General features: G+C 35.8%; 1 protein-coding gene across 1 annotated transcript; it reads right to left on the minus strand.

Annotated features, from left to right (window-relative positions):
- Window positions 1-11,762: 11,762 nt before the first annotated feature.
- LOC134675605 (WD repeat-containing protein 36) lies at window positions 11,763-18,510 on the minus strand. Its single transcript, XM_063533931.1, has 8 exons — window positions 17,445-18,510; window positions 16,965-17,134; window positions 16,227-16,463; window positions 15,869-16,057; window positions 15,212-15,407; window positions 14,623-14,701; window positions 13,220-13,382; window positions 11,763-12,466 (listed from the first exon to the last, which is right to left on the minus strand). Exons 1-8 carry the CDS (start codon window positions 18,383-18,385, stop codon window positions 11,766-11,768), a joined length of 2,676 nt encoding a protein of 891 aa, XP_063390001.1. The 5' UTR covers window positions 18,386-18,510; the 3' UTR covers window positions 11,763-11,765.
- Window positions 18,511-18,543: the final 33 nt, after the last annotated feature.

The following is an 18,543-nucleotide window of genomic DNA, read 5'->3' on the forward strand; positions in this document are numbered from 1 at the left end:
CTTGGATGGCAATACCTTGACCTATATGAATTAACTTTATATTATTAACACAATTACTATTACATACTATTAACACAATTACTATTACATACTATTAACGTAATTACATTTAATTATTTTTAATAGTAATCTAAGCTACTGCTAGGTATTAATAAAATTCTACTTCATAAAGTTGTGGATTAATTTGGACTTTGCAGCTAATGTGACAACGAATTCATAAAGTCAGCTCCGACGCATCACGGACAAAGTTTCTTATTGTATAACGGTCCACAAACGAAACGACATCGTATTTAGGTACTCGAAGGAGCACTTTCGTTTCATAGGCGCTTTTGACTTAAATTTTCAACGAAGGTGTCTTCTACTTTTAGAGTATTTTTCACATAGTACGCAATATTGTCATTTCAATACAATTTTGCGTTTTAAGGATATAAATTGTATGGATATGGCAGCTGTCACCTTTCGTAGCCTTCGCAGGCTATGTGACAAATATTATAGCAATAACAGATACATTACAATCTTTCAGAATGTACATACAAATTTATAATGAAATTTACTTATTATATGAATATAAGTGTAAAATTACCCATACTTTTTTTATTTAATTAGGTAAATCTCGATAAATGATCAGCTATTTCTTGTCCTTAGCTAAATTAAACGAGGAAGTTAGAAGCGTTACATACAGAGTTAGGAATACGACATTAGCACGTCCTACTAACGAAGACATTAACAATTAACGGGTTTTCAGCGCCAGCATTAACCTGGAGTCAGTCTGAGTGACGTGCTGTACAGCTAAAACCACGTTTTATATTCAGACAAACTCCACAAAGCGGAACTCGCGAGAGAAGGCAAACTTGTGCCAGTAATTAAGACATTTGGAACTTGATTCACTAGAATCCTCATGCTCCTTCCCTAATTATGAATGATGTTTACCTATTAATTTTTGCCAAGGCTAGTTATGTTTCCACATTTGTGAGAAAATTTGTTCATAAGAGTATTTATCAAATGAAATTACACTAGATACAATTTCCTCATGTTAAACATGTAAGTACCTGACCTATAATAAGAGCATTTTTAGACCAACATAATGTGCTCTATCGGTAGTTAGAAGGTTGTCCATTAATTAATATAATTCTAAACAATGACCCAATTTCAGTATAAAGACGAGAATTAATTATAAAAATTCGAATTAGAATTCAGCTGAGCAAATTAATACCATTTCCTGAATTCGGAGGCAGGCCACTGCATATCCAAATGATTTTATTGTAATTTTTACAAATATTTGAACGAGATAAAATTATAAACACTCATGTATAAATCTAATCAAAAACATACATTTAAGTACATACAGTTGACAAATTCAATCAATAATCACCTCGATAAGTAGAACGATTTATAATTTTCATTATGTACAGTATATTAGTAATACATATGTACAGCTTATATTCAATACTTACGTATTTTTTATGCTAATGCTTTTGTTGCAAACTGTTCACAACTACTCGCAAGCAGGGCGTTATTAAAGTGTTTTACCTACATATTAATATAACTGTGGTAGGTCGGCAACTGGATGAAAAAAAAAACAAATTTCCAAGTAAAAAATAGAACAATTCTATATGTATTCCTAGATGCTAACTTTTAAAAGCTTTTAGCGATAGGATAAGGTACCTTACCTATAATATTTGTTGCGTTAAATCGGAGTTTCTCCGTCGAGCCTTAGTGTCATAATTGCAACCATTTAAAATCGTTTTAAATCGCATCAGGATCTTGGCATTTCATGTACTTCAACACCTTTATTGTCTAGAAAATAAAGTCTCATTTTGTTTAAACAAGCCTGTAAAATAGAAACCTAACTACAGGAAACTTTCGAAACACGGTTATTGCATTCGCTGTAGGTATTATGAGATCTCAACGTGTTTGCTTTTTATAAAACTTTCGTAAAGGCCTCTTCCTAGTGCATATTTAAAATGTTATAAGTAGTTATATAATTCGAGGATAATAACATTAAAATAAACTTATAATATGATATAAGTCTTGAATTGTAACTAGAACACTGTTTTCAATATAATTTACTCAGTAACTTCGATCCGCATGTCTATGAGATACTTATTAATATTATTTTGTTTAAATACAAACATTATTATACCAAAAATAATTGGACGCACTAATTACTTTCCCAAGCCATTCATAATATAAACAATATTGGTTTATACCTTAAGAGCAACATTTGTCTAAAATTCTACATAATAATTAATCTTTAAAGTAATCTGCTAAAAGACGTTTCAACTAACAATAAACAACCACGCAAAACATCTTATACCATGCATATTCATCAAGCGGCCTATTTAAAATTATCGGAGAAAGCCTTACATCAACACACACAGCAAACTTTTTAAATATGTACAAGCAACATTATGCCGTGGCCACATAAATTTACATTTTTGATAGGTAAGTGTACTTCCTAAGAAAAACGATGAAATCACGAAAACCGACAGATGGGTATTATGTTGATATTTTTTCCGCGGAAACATTGTGAACTTTCAACAAGGTAATTTCCCTTTAAATATTTATGTAAAGCATTGATTTACAGCGTTATGGTTCAACGAAGCAGACCCCTGTCATTACACTGCGGCCTTCTGAAAGTTCAACTATTGACATTTGCTACGACACCATTACATCAGCGTTTCTAAGCTCTATCATTTTAACGATCGCGATCGTAACAAACTATGTACTAACAACCACTTGGATATTGATAATACAGTTCTTGTTTAGTAGACTGAATAAAATTCAGACTGCTAGTCACGTCAAAGAATCAGTGGAATAACAAGGGCATGCTGCAAACATGCTAATTTACAGGAAATAAGAATAAGAAGAATTTATTGAGAAAACCTTATTGCTAATGTTTCATTATGCGTGAAATTTTACATTTATACGTACCTACATTGTTACGTGCACCCCAACCCAACTAGGAATATAATCATGTATCTCAGGCGAAGAGATAATATACTAATTTAAAAAACAATAAAACAAATTAAAATCACAGGAAATGGATTTAAAAGAAGGTGCTCATATGCATTTCTCACGTATCCATATTTTCCCTCGTGCGATGTATTCTGATGGTTTACATACATACTGGCATTGTTTTTCGTAGGCTGAATACAACGAAGGTGCCCGCAGCCGCCGGCGCGGCGGGCGGAAAGGGTAGCGGGCGCGAAGGCGGCGTTCGTGATTGCTGACATTTATCTTGTGGCTGGCTAATTAGCCAGCGTACGGCAGTGACTGCGGACGCACAGAGGTCTAGCCGAACTCGATGGGTGGGAAAAATATAGAGGATTTATATTGGTACATATTTGCACAATTACTTCGTTGTTTAACCCATCTAAGCTGCATTTCAAATGCGACGGTGATGAAATCTATTTGATGAGAAACATTCACAAAAATATAAACTCAGTGCCATGGCCGTTTAATTAGATTATATTAGATTCATTTATTTCTTATTGTAAATATACATTAAATTTTACATGTCAAAATAAAATGCATTTCACAAAAAGATCGTCACAACAAAAATATCAATAATAATAATCTAAAAACGATAAAATAAAACAGTAGTATAATATAAAAAATTAAGACTGATCACTGAGGTCATAGAACAGTGAACTAATTATTAAGTCGTGATCAGTAATATTTTTTTTTAACTCCATAAACAACGAGCAGTTTAATGCCCCTACTCTTACTAAAATCAGATAATTTTTTTTTCTTTGTTTCATTTTTGTAATTTATTTTACTTTTACAAGTGGCAATGTGATATTTAAACAGTTTTGTAAGATATTTCAAATGAAAAATTAAGTAAATTTTATTTCTAACTGGGACAAATGACAAAATTAATGTCAATGACAGTTCCGATTTAAAGAGGCGATTCAATTTACCAATTTAAATATCTTAATAAGCCGTTGTAATATCCTAAATCCACTTACAAATGTAAAATAAATGCCAAAAAAAAAAAAATAATCTTGTCTGATTTTAGTAAGAGTAGGGGCATTAAATTGCTCGTTGTTTATGGAGTTAGAAAAACAACTGATCACGACTTAAATGTCACCCTGTATAAATAACATTTACATAAAAATAAAACTCCTAGCAAAGTGGACTTTTTGTACCTATTTAAAAAGCAGCCAATCTGCAAATTATGAAAGGTTGAATTTGTTCAAGCCATGGGCATGGGTAAAACAGCCCAGTAGGCGGATGTACAGCTCGTAAATACTAGTCCGTTTCGTTTTTCCGCTTCCGCTCCAGTGTTGCCATTATTCTACACTACATGTCTTACTTAAACTGTATAAGTATTCACTTAATTTGAAGTCGGTAAGGTGTTTAAATCACTGTTTGAACTAATCATGGACACAAATGGAAGCACACGTCGCTATCGGCTGCTTCATCTATTTTTATTACCAACGGCTTATAAAAATATAGCTTTAGTGCTAATCTTTTATAAAAAAGACTATATAAAGGCAGCAGAGGATTAAAAGAGTTGCCGGAGTATTTCTAATTTTGCTTTTTTTATTAATTGCAGTAAGTTTTTTAACTTTAAACGAGAATACGTTCCAAGAATATGTTGTGATTTATTTTTATTTCTCAGTAGATTGCTTAATTAATCATATTGCTTTATTTCAAGTACCTATGTCATTTATTAATAAATAACTGGGAGACCGAGCTTTGCTCTGAAAACATATAGTAACTCGAAAATGCGCGTTTTGCCCAGTTATATAAGACCTAGCTAGATCGATTTATCGGCCCCGAAAACCATATATAGCAAATTTCATCGAAATCGTTAGAGCCGTTTCCGAGATCCCCGAAATATATATAGGTAGGTATATAAATGAATAAATAAACAAGAATTGCTCATTTAAAGGTATGATTTATAATAAAACTCATAATTTACCTTTTCTAGGTCTATTGTCTTTTCTATGGTTGGAAGGATTCTTCTTCTTCTTGATCGGGACACTCTTGACAGAGCGGTCGTGGTCATCATTGGAAGTCTCCCTTTGTGACACGTTTGACGGCAGGAAGGATTAACAGCACCTATTTCAAAAATTAGGCTATAGAATATTTAACGTATACCTATCTATCTACTTATGAAATGCAGCAAACGAGGAACTTATACTTACAGCGAAATAAAAAGACGCTTCAGTGCAGTCGTCGCTTGTAACTAATGATACCACGTCTGACTGCGGCAGGTACCAGTGGTACTAGACTAGGAGAAAACCTACTTATGGCTCTAGAACTCGATGAAAATCCGTTCCGAAGTTTTTGAGTTTATCGCGAACGTACAGTCATACATATAAACAGACGCGACGATGACGCCAGGTTGATATGTGTGCTGTGCGATACCTTTATAAAATGTACCAACAAAGGTGCTTAATCACATTTGACAGAATACAGTTTATGATTAAAATCCGATTTATTGATGCGCGCGGAATTTGTTAATATTACGAACGCATGCATCGAGGACATCATCCGCTTAAGGTAATTATTTTTGCTGCTTGTTGCTTGATGCTGTTTCTGCTTTGAATTTTTTTTAAGAAATAATATTTTAAGGACTTTTAATGAAAACGATGTAGGTACTTAGGTCAATATTTTCATAATGGCACTTTATGTCTCTCATATAATCATTAAAAAGTCATAAATATATAAAGTTAATAACATGAAAATAATGATCAAAGAATACAGTAGATTTTCACACGTACCTATGAACGAAAGAAAAACTTCCGTAGTAAAAGCCGAAATAAATATATACCTACATACTCGTACAAACATGACCGATGAAAACAATAGGTACACTCTTTTTTTGGGCAGTCGTGTAAAAATACATTCATTTTATTTTACACGTTTTGTTTTTTCTTTCTTTTTTCATATGAAGGTAAGGATCCCCACCCACCCCGTTCATCCCACCGGTCTACTAAGCCGGTTTTACTCTAAAACTTAGCCAATAGGAAGAATACAAAAAATATCTAAAAAAGCTGTTTTCAAACATAGTTAATACGTTTACTTACTTTTTATTCCAGCATGTGTATGGTATCCCACCAAAAACATAAATGTAAAAAAGGAGAGCCAAGTTCAATACAAAAATTATGCTTGGCTGTGGGGCTCGCCGCAAAAAGAATGGAGATCTAAATGAGTGCCACTGCCAAGTTCTATGCAAAATCCAAATATGTATTTATAGGAACTAAATAACATTATAAACAAGTATTAAACTCTATTTCTTTGCTTTATTGGATACCTATAACAATTGCTGTTATTTAAAACAATGTGAGATCTTAAAGTAGGTTAGATTTGACTTGGCCAGTTTTCATTATATCAATCATTTTATTTATATTGTAATTCTGATAAAACCTGGCCAAGCCAAATCTAACCTACTTTAAGATCTCACATTTTTTTAAATAACAGCAATTGTTATAGGTATCCAATAAAGCAAAGAAATAGAGTTTAATACTTGTTTATAATGTTATTTAGTTCCTATAAATACATATTTGGATTTTGCATAGAACTTGGCAGTGGCACTCATTTAGATCTCCATTCTTTTTGCGGCGAGCCCCACAGCCAAGCATAATTTTTGTATTGAACTTGGCTCTCCTTTTTTACATTTATGTTTTTGGTGGGATATCAATACTTTTTGTTAAGAAAACTAGGCAGGTATTGAGATTTAATGTTTTTTCTTGTGTTTCCGCTGTATGGTTTTTACTTCTGTTCTTTGTATAATTATGTGGTGCCGCGCGCCGCCGACGACACACCGTTGGCCGGTTGTTTAGAGCGTATTACAAGTTTTTTGTATGGGGACACCACTTATTTTTTGACTAAATTTTATTTTAATATAGCAAATATAATAATACATATATTGGGGTAGTTTCAAATATCTGCTTGTAACGGTTCCAACGCTACAATAAAAAAATATTTTTTTGTATGGGGACCCCCCCTATTTTTTAACTTTTTTTTATTTTTAGATTTTTTCCTACGCTTACACACAATAACCGAGCTGGATTCCAAATTTCATCCTTCTAGGTCATCTGGAAGTAGGTTAGGTTTAGGTACTTATATGTCAGTCCCAATAAAAAGTGTTTTTTTTTGTATGGGGACCCCCTCTATTTTTTAACTTTATTTTATTTTTAGATTTTTTCCTACGGTTACACACAATAACCAAGCTGGATTCCAAATTTCATCCTTCTAGGTCATCTGGAAGTAGGTTAGGTTTAGGTACATGTCAGTCCCAATAAAAAATGGTTTTTTTGTATGGGGACCCCCCCCTATTTTTAAACTTTATTTTATTTTTAGATTTTTTCCTACGGTTACACACAATAACCGAGCTGGATTCCAAATTTCATCCTTCTAGGTCATCTGGAAGTAGGTTAGGTTTAGGTACTTATATGTCAGTCCCAATAAAAAGTGGTTTTTTTGTATGGGGACCCCCCCTATTTTTTAACTTTATTTTATTTTTAGATTTTTTCCTACGGTTACACACAATAACCAAGCTGGATTCTAAATTTCATCCTTCTAGGTCATCTGGAAGTAGGTTAGGTTTAGGTACTATAAGTCATAAGTCAGTCTTAAAATTTACGACTTTTCGACCTTCATACCTTTATAACCGTTTGATCTAGCTTCATGAAATTTGGGCTTCTAGATATCCTTATGGATATAATTAAACACACGTAGTTTTATGTCTTTACGTCAAAGATGTTTTGAGTTATAGAAGGGTCAAAAGTGGCACCAAGTGGTTCGTGTAATATTACACTCGGCGCTGGCTAGCCAGTTCCTTTGCTTGAACTTGGCTTGACACGCTGCCGCGTGTCTAGATAGGCACGCTTACAATCAGGTAACCATGCCAAGGCGGAACATTAGCTCGGTTAACTTTGCATGTTACCGCGCAAGTTTAACTCAGGAATGAGCTCCGACAGGAATCACTGCACTCCGATCTGAAACAATTTGAATAATTCTTTAACCAATTCCACAGCACTTCAAACTCTGACGAAGTCGCTTAGTTACATACCTACCTCTGCCTACTTGTTTCTCTGTTCTTGTTTAAGTAGGAGAAAGTTATCTCCAAACATTATTATCTACTTATTTTGGCATTGTTGGTCCCCGTTTAACGCCGTAGGAGGCCAAGGCCTACACCTACATTATTCGTTGTATGTTAGGTACACTGAGGTCAAGTGGGCCTTTAATAATAGATCATGGTAGAAGGGCCTCTAACACTCCTTTACTACTATTATTGTGCAGTTACCTACCCCTTCAGACAATGTTGCCCCAACTGACCTTACCTATGGGTGAATTGCAAAAAAAATACATAGTTAAGGAGCTGTAAGTTCTTAAGTTAATTGATTCCATTGTGTTATGACAATTAAGCAGTTTCTATTTAAATTACACGCATGAAAGTGTGTTAGCGGATGCTATAAACTCATGTGTGCATGAATTAAATGGATACTTACTATGAATTTATTGGTATAAATTACGTGGTACGAGTATTATGACTACAATTCCTTAGCTACGTAGGTATATTTTTATGTAATTCACCCGTATTACAATCACAGAAAATATTTTTCGCGTGGTGGCTATACATGCAGGTTTGCCATGTTACAAATTGATTTATATGCCAATGCCAAACTGCAATAATTTTATTTAAACTTTAACTACACTAACGGCGAATACTATTCATCTTTAACTAGAAATTACATACCTACCTAGGTACATTATGTAGTTTATATAATGCCCGAATCAACAGCTGTATTTAATCCGCACAGGCACACCTAATGCGACCATGATTGAATGGATTGGTTGAGTCAATAAAGAAGGATACCTAAGCTGTAGTAATTAGCGTACACATAGTACCTAGATGGAGTCGAGAGCCTGATTAACACCTTATACCTACCTCAATAGATACCCACTTACAAGTGTCAGGCGTGGCTCACTCCGCGATTTCGTCGCTTTGCTGCAGGTAGCTAAAAGTAGATCCGTTCGGCCCCAATTTTGGGGTTTGCCATAAGCCGCGCGTGGCGCTGTCGCCACCTATAGTCCGTTATTTTTAGCATTAGAAAGAACTTCGCAGAAGTAACATTGTGGTTCCAAATCCGGCACTTTTAGCGGTAATAATTTGAAGTAAATTATATGTATTGACCATGCTACATTAGATAATTCAATAAATATTAACAATTAAAGAGCCTGATATAAACTGCACGCTTGCTTCTGTGGAGTTCTTTCTAATGCTAAAAAAAACGAACTATAGCGGCCATATCTGTGCTGATCGTGACAGACGCGTTTTATTAGATAGTGAGTTTTCTGTACCTAGTACTATTATTTATTCTGTGCAAGTGTGCAATGTAACATGCCAGTTCTTTTCTCATTTAGCGGCATTTATCGCTCCTTGAAGATAGTGTCAAAGTGTGAGAAAAACGTGTATTTTGGGTAAGTACAATTTAAAGTTTTGAAATGTCTAAAACTTAATATTGTTAATTAATAGAGTAAAATATTATACCAATGATATTACAATCCATGTTGCATGTTGTTAGTAATTTTTCTCACATCAACGGACAGAAAATAAACTTGAAGAAATGTACTTTTTAGCAATTAAGTATTTTTTTAATCTTTTTTGTTTATACATTTTCCTTTACAAGTGAATTCGGATAGTCGGCAGGAATATTATCAAACTGTACCTACCCAGAAGGTGGAAGTGTCTCAAGGGTGGCGTATTTCTGAAAATATTTTTAGAACTCCAACATCATCGACAAAACCTGTTTCATAAAAATGTTAATTAATTTGTGACATAATTAATTAAGTAGGTACGTATTGGAATAGAGATTTGATAATCTAAATTTATATTACAAAAAATCGTTTATTAGGTAGACGCAACGCAGCCCCTTCATCTTTCTTAATTTATTTAAAGAAGTTAGGTTTATCATTTGTATGTTAACTGTATATTCATTATTCTCTATGTTCGTGATAAACTCATCTATCAATAGAAAGATTAGGAGTTGAAGTTTACCCGTACGAAGCCGAGGCAGGTCTCTAGTAACAACTACATACCTATAACAAGTTAGGCAGCCAATTCTAGTAGGTTTTGTTCTTTATGCTGGCCGTAATTTGCGGTTTTTTAATGCATCATGTTGTTTATGATATGTGTATATGTAGAATATAAAAATTCTGAAGTTTTAATGACGGCGCGAAGGCTAATAGTTCGTTAGCATTGGAAATAAGGTAAACAATCTTGAAGTGTCTTTTAATTAAAAACGGGATTTTAAAAATAAGTTACGGCAAATACTTATGTAACAATTATGAATCTAATACGATCATTTATATTCTTCTGCTTTCATAAGTAATATAGATGGTCAAGCAAACCTTGTCAGTAGAAAAAGGCGCGAAATTCAAATTTTCTATGAGACGCTATCCCCTCGCGCCTACATTTTTCAAATTTGCCGCCTTTTTCTACTGACAAGGTCTGCTTGACCAAGTATAGTTACTGATTTTTAAAAAGCGTTTTTCAATTAAAAGACATGTCAAGATCGCTTACCTTCTTGCAAGTTCTTTCTAATGCTAAAAAAACCGAACTATAGGTACAATTTTAAACAAGCACAGAAAATCGCCCGGATTGGTCTGAGTAGGTAAACAAACAACATTCTGAAGTAGGCTTCTGACATTTCTAGTAGCCGTACCTACCGCTTCGCACCGCGACCTTGGTGCAACGCACCCACAAGTGAGAGCGAGAAAGAGATATCTTTTCGCGATAAAAAGTAACTTTAAAGGCCCCAGTACACAATGGCCCATCGCCGGCCATTCCAAGGGACGCAGCCATGCAGTAGAATGAGATAGCAATATCACTTACTCCCTCTAACGCATAAATGCGTCCCATGGAGTGGCCGGCGATGGCCCATTATGTACTGGGGTCTTAAAAAGTACTTGTCAATCCTATCCCCTATTAGGACAACGGGACAGCTCTAGCCGTCGGACGTGACGTCTGGTTTATTGAACGCCCTATTGGTTGCACGCCTTCGCGAACGGCTTGAAGCATGATTGAGCACAAAGGGAATATTTAGAAGCGTCCAGCGTGCCGTGCTGCCTGCTATGCTGCCAAAGGAAAGGCACTCCTTTACACAGAAGCAAAAGGCGCGCAGCAGGGAAACGAGTGGACGTAAGTCAATTTGTTCATTGCAACTAACAGTTTAGGGTGGTATTCCATCTGTCCAATTTATTTTTCTACTGTGTATTTTGTCTCACAGTTTGCTTAATGGGAGAGTGAGACGCAATGACATTGGACCAAGATATTGGACAGATGGAATACCATCCTTAATTAACAAGCTACCTGCTTAAAAATGGGACCAATTAAAACTTATATTGTGACATCAAAATTATATCTAAAGATAGTCGCACGACGACGGGCCTTTCACTCGTACATGTATTGACGTGAGCAAGATGCACGATAACTAAATGGCGTGGCGTCATTTAGATATCATTCTGATGTCAGTGTACGTACGTACGAATTGGCCTGGTAAATATCGGATTTCTCCGCTCATTCACTGTAGGCTACGCGCGTAACGCTACGTCGTAGCTGATAGCATGTTAATTGTGACATACCCATAATAGGCATAGAGATCTATGGTCGTAGGTATTGGCCCGCTGCAATTGCATAACTAATTGCATAAGCGACTAATTACCTAATAAAACTACTAACAGGTACTTATTGGTAGAGATCTTGGATGACGAATAAAAAGGTGCACAAAGTTTTATATTCATTATTACATATCTTTTAAGGCCTTTACTACACAAATATTGTAGAGCAAATTGTTTTGCAGCCGAGCCCACGCTTGAGTCGCCGCTTCCTCCACTTCGCGCAATGCAACACGTAGCTCCTCAGTTTGCGCAATCGTTTTCGTGTGCGATTTCAAGAACAAACTTAAATACGACTGCGCCAGCTCGAAGTCTCTGTTACTTCTCAACATAACATTCAACATGGCCAGAAACTGTTTCAAAACCTCGACAGTACCTCCCGCGTCCGGCGACATACACGAAACTTCGGAATCGATGGCGGCCGGCGAAAGCGACTTCAACTTCTCTATGCACTTCTCGAAGTTCTCTTCACTTTTGCACTCCACTAACTTCTTAGCAAACACGCTCAGAGTCGAGAGAGACTCGGGTATTAATAGCTTGGTTTCTTTATTGTCCTTTTCACTTTCTAAGTCGAATTGTAAGTCGAGACTAGCGACTGTGGGCAGGAAGAACGGCGCAGATTTGGGGACCGTCAAAGGCGTTTTAGGCTTGTTTCTTTTCTTGACAACGTCCAAATGTAGCAGATTGAGCCATTTGGAAGTCGGCTGGCTAGACAGCGTGATAAGCTCGCTGCTGATTTGCGAAGGTGACATGTATTCTGCCTCATCTCCGATATCGATTGTGCCTATATCCTCTATGCTAGGTTTCTCAGGTACTGTAGAGGGTAGCTCTGTAATACAAGTTTTATTTTAATAACTACAAACTTCTGGTTAACAATCAAGCATAAATCGTCAAGTTATCCTAAGATAAATAAAATTACAAGAGCAAAATATATGTGTAATGTATCTTTTGATATCAATTCACGGTATTCATGTGAAATCAGTTTCTTGCTCTAATGTATGACAGGGTAAAGCGAGATACTACGATAGCGAGATATGTATAGGTAATAAAATATAATTTCTCTTGTTCTATACTATACCATGGGTTGACAAACTACAGTTTGCGAGCCTCTTGTGGTTATTAAGAAGTACCTACAAATTGCGGCTCGTCTAGTTCTTTAAACTTTCTCCTCAACACAAAACTGTTATTGTAAATCAGAAGAACGCTTTCAATTTCTACAACAAACATCATTTAACCAAAAACAATAGTAACAATAAGTTTTGGCAAAAATTTCATTTTTGGTACAAGCTTTTACCGCTGACTGTACTTTTCTTTCCACATGCAATTAATACTCATCGAGACAATTCTAAAAACCCCAAACAAAATTAGGTTTCGTTGTTTTATCACAAAGTTCCTATGGCCACCTCTGGTCTCCATCATCAGATCAGCTCGATGACACCATAATATTGCATTGTCACCGACTTACGTATGTATGCAAAATTTTAGCTCAATCGGAAACCGGGAAATGGATCAAATTTAACTTTCAAGATTTGATTACAGACAATTCAAGTGAAAGTAAATAAAAGCTTGTAAAAACACTCACTGATCTTAAGCACTTCCATGTTTGCCCTGTCGATGGGCTTGAGGAAGACCTTCTCGTACAGCAGCCTGTTCGCCCACAGGACCACGCCCAGCTGACCCACGTGCGTAGTCGCCAAGTAGTCGCCGGTGGGCGACATGCTCAGGCATGTGACTGGCTGCTCCAACTACGATACAACATCGTCTGTGTTAGTAACGTAATGTTACGGCACTGAATCCGTACTTAATAAAATAATATATATTTTATTCATTAAACCAAACAGTTTTACAGCGTGCTAGTGGGTGTCTCTTTTTAAGTATCGAGATACTTGTGTCAAGAGACACCGCCCTTCCATTATTATGTATTAGCTTTAGCTTTAGTGGTACAATATGTACCTATATTATATAAAAGATGAAGTAATATCTTTCACTGAAAAATCTTCAAAAAATATTCTTAATCTGAGAGTTAGAAAACTTTGAGGTATAAAGGAACAGTATTAAAGTACATTACAATTCTTACGTCTTGTCTGTCTGTCTGTTACCTCTTCACGCTTAAACCGCTGAACCGATTTATTTGAAATTTAGCATAGAGATATTTTGAGTAACGGGGAAGAACATAGGATAGTTTTTATGTCGGGAGTCCTAAAGAGAGTGAAAAGGGGGGATGGAATTGAGAGAGTTAATGAATTGCCTGATCACTGATTGAAACTAATGCTCAAATTGAATGATTGCTATTAGTGCTATTACACTTTATTCAGGCGCTATGCTTACACTAGCTGCTGTTACTGATTCCACGCAGACGAAGTCGCGGGCAAAAGCTAGTAGACTATCAGTAAACGTTGGACAGAAAATACAGAATCATCTCATCAAGAGATCATAATACCCCCTTATTTATAAACGCGCTACAAACCTCAATTAGATAATAATCGTTTGTCTTTATCTGTAATTTTGACGTATGTATTTGTAAGAAAGGGATAAAACATAATTTAACTAAATCAGGCCTGTAAAGTTTTATGGATAAGGGGGTTAAAATTTATGTATTAATCATACCGCCATTTGGTCAAATGATAACAATATCATTGTTCCTATAGTCGTGTCAGCGAACGGTCTCATAGCGAAGAGTCTCGACCAAAACCTAGAGAGACTCTCGCTGGGTGGTTGGATCAAGGGTCAGATGCAGAAGGCGGTAATTTTGGACACGGCGCGTATAGTGCGTCGATCGATTCCTCACTCTGCGGCCCTGACCACCAGCTTGGACCCTGCCCCGCTGCCGGCGGCACCCTAGCTAGGTTAGGTTTTTTATAATGTGTTTATATATTTTTGTAATGTTTTGTAAGTGTTTTTATATTTTACTTTTATACTCACATTGTAAAATCTTAACCTAAGACCCTAATAGAATAAAGGAACTAATAAATAGAATATACTTACTGAAAATATGTCCACTAAATGACCACTGGGTATGTCCCAAGTACACAGCGTGCAGTCCATTGACGCACTGAACAGCCACCTACGGAAAGAAGACAAATATGTAGTACGTAATTCTAGTGAATCTTTGGGTTAAATACTAGTTTTGACTGACAGTACAGTTCTTTTAAGTTATGCCCAGCAATCGTTCTGTTAACACTCAAAAGCAATGAAAACGGATACCTTTTCATGGACCATACTTTATTTTTATTTTATTTTATTTCATTTAATAGGTCTGCCAACAGCGGTTACAATGATACATTGTTAGGTATGGGTACATTCGATAGGTGTTTTAAGTTTAATGCACAGCTAATTATTGGCACACACTTTATAAGGATAATTCCATACGATTTTTGTATATAATTCAATTATTATTGCCTTCATGCTCTTTAAAAAGGCTGATTATTCATACTTTCTAGTTGATACTAGAAAGTATGAAGAACAACCAAATCTATAAAAATAATAATATGCTTGTAAATCAAACTGTAAATATACTTACTTGTTTTTATAAGGTTAAAAATTTCACAATATACCATCAATTTGGTTTGCTTACCTGCTCTGAGAATCAAATCCGATGTCATTGATTTTACCCCTGTGTCCCTCAAATCGCCTGACAATATTCATAGTATCTATGTCCACAAGGATGATTGTGAAGTCCTCATTGGCCAGTGCCAGAAGGGCACTTTCTCTGTGGCACTTTGTGAAACTGACGGATTCCTCCAGCTGCATTACATGGTATGGTGTATTTGCTAAAAATGAAAACCTTTTAGTATAGATTTGAGTATGTATTTAAAATGAACACCCATTTTAATTTGATTAAATAAATAATAACTTTACTCCCACAATACACAAACTACAAACGATTTTAATTCTTAATTATTACTGTTCTTTTAGTTATTGGTTATTACTGTACGAGGAATAGTTTTTTTTATTATAGTCTATTTATTACTTCCTTAAACTTAAAGTTTTGATTTTGTAGATATAATATAGGGCTTGTTTGTATTCTCATAAATGGAGACCGAAACTAAATTTAATCTGAAATTTTCTGGATACTGATATATGAGACGACTTATTTTTTCTAAGTGGCCGGTCCAGGAATATACAGTATGCCCTAAGCACTCTATCCTTTTTTTTAATCCTGTTTCTTTTTTTTTTCGATTGTTCCTTTGTTATCACAAGTTTACGCCTATAAATAGTTAAAATGACTCACTTGATTTAAAATGCCAGAACTTGAGTTTCTCATCCGCGCCTGCAGTGATTACCCTCTGGTTGCACAGGTCTGTCTCCACTCCCCTAAGGGCACCATTGTGTGCTATTTTTTTGTCTAAAACCTCGCCATAATGTCCTCGGTGAATACCGGATTGCATGTTAAACTTGTGAACCTGACCATTGTCATATCCTGAAAATTAATAAATTTATTAGAAATGCATACATTTGAAAATAGAATAAAATGATTATATAGTTAAGGTTTAATTGGTGTCATCTAGAATATATGTTATACACCTGAAATGTTTAGTTACAATACTTACAATCACCAAGTATAGATTCTAAATAAATAATATTCTTACCAATGATGACAAAATTACCACACTGTGTCACAGTGAGACAAGTGGCTACCACTCCTCTTGGTCTATCTGGAAGCCATAGTTTGTATTCACCCATTCTCATTTTATTGTATGACCAGGTGGTGACCACACTTTTGCCGCGGTGGAGGGTTGCTATACTGTCCCATTGCTTGTCTCTTTGCATACATGAGCTGAGTTTTACTATGGGTGGCATGATCTTGGTATCTGTCTGTAGTCTTTCTAAAATGAAAACAAACAAAAACTTAACTTTTTTAGGTTTAAAACTATGGCCTGTGCAATCAGTAGAACTTTCCATTTAGTGGCAAAACATCTTTTTATATTATCATTTTCTGTGCAATTCTGGTGTATTCTCATTTGTCTTATCCCTATGTGACCGCTATCATACATGAGGTTGGGACAGATGCGAATAATTTATATGAATGCCCTGCAGGGACACATGGGAATACACCAAAATATTTTTTTATAAGTATGTGATGACCTGTCAAGGTGTCTGCAAGATTTGTAATTTTTTGTATTACCTATTAAATCTGTTAGGGCATACTGAAAATTCCTGGAATTAGCCACTTAGAAAAAATAAGTTGTCTCATATATCAGAATCCAGAAACTTACAGAATGGACCACATATTACTTAATTAGTAATTTTCTTTGTGGAAGTGGTGCAGGAAATCATTTAAACAACAAAAACTATTCACACCAGAAAACTACTTTGTTAATACTTACTCTTATTCTTGGTTGCCTTTCTATTAAATGTGGCCTTGCCCATGTTCTTGTTGAAGGTCTCTGTGACTGTGTTCATGATGTGGAGTGAGCTGTCATTGCCGGCTGCTAGCAAGTTCTCACCAGTGGGCTCACAGTGCCAGACCAGGTTAGGTGGGTGTGAATGGCCAGCTCTGTAACATTCAATATAATGAAAATTGAAATTATATTAAAAAAAATATTTACCTACCTTATGAAACCATAAACTCAAACTGTCAAACTAAAACTCAAACTCAAACTCTCAGTTTGACTCTGTAAGTCAAACTGTCTATTTTGTTAAAATATAGTGATATTACACAGTATTAATGTTTCCTATGCTTCTGAAATAAAAAATCCAATATTTCCTAAACAATAATTATCAACTTTAAGACTTTAAGCCATTAAAAACTCGGTTTTTAAGCCATATTGTGGTTTGATGATATATTTATTGAATTATCAACATACCTTACTCTTAGGAGCCTAGCTCCACCATCAGGCATGTCAAAGATCCACAACTTCAGTGAATTATCAGCAGAGTTTGTTACCATCAACGGTTCAGACATTAAGCACTGCATGCCTGCCACCATCTTCGAGTGGCCAGACGTTACTGTTGACATTACCCTCCTCTCCTCGAGATCCCACACCACAATGTGACCTAGTGTACTTCCTGTCACCATGACAGGCACTCCATCCATTCTGAAGGATAGAGTTGCAACAGCTCCCCAGTCATGAATGAAATCCATAACTGTCTGGTCTAGACGTAAGTTATGCAGGATGATTTTCCTGTTTGACAGTCCGATTGCCACAACATCAACCGCCGGCGCGGGCTCTAACACCACCACGCGCGCCTTCCATCCTTTGAATGTGTAGACGAGCTTTGAAGTACGCAGGTTCCACAATTGCAAAGGCCCTTGCTTACTGCCAAGCAGGATCTTGTTCAAATATGTGGGAGGATGGCAAATGGTGGATATTGTGAAATCCTTTTCAAATCTCAGTTCTAGATAAATAGACTCTTCTTTTATATCAAACACTTTCAGGTGATTCTGTTTGTCAATTGTTATTAGATGTATACCGAACGGGAGCATTAATAGAATCGGCGCATTGTGGCCTTTGTACACATGTTTGAGTTCACAGCCTCGTCTCCATGCATAAACATTGTTGTTACTCGCAGAATAAACATGAAAATTGTCCCCGCTCATACAAGTGATTGGGCCCGGGTGTTGGCCGCTGATACTTAGTAGACGGAATTTATTACATCCATATGTATGGAACCACTTTCCAACACTTGTGCAAAGTAGCGTTTCACCGCGCCTCTTGATAAATCTAGCAACGAAGGGCACATGTGTACTAACATAACCTAGGACTTTCGAACCGGTAAATATTCGACTACTGGATTGTTCTGCCATATTTGAGGTTGTATCTATTGGTAATTAATAACACATCGTCTATTATCGTAGTCACTTGGCTCACTTAATATCACAATTTTTAAAATAAACAACCTGGAAATACATGCTGCTATTCCTAATGACACCGATGACAGTCTCAGTTAGCGATGTTACGATTC

Source organism: Cydia fagiglandana, chromosome 2, assembly GCF_963556715.1.
Source record: "Cydia fagiglandana chromosome 2, ilCydFagi1.1, whole genome shotgun sequence".
Taxonomy (NCBI): Eukaryota; Metazoa; Arthropoda; class Insecta; order Lepidoptera; family Tortricidae; genus Cydia; species Cydia fagiglandana.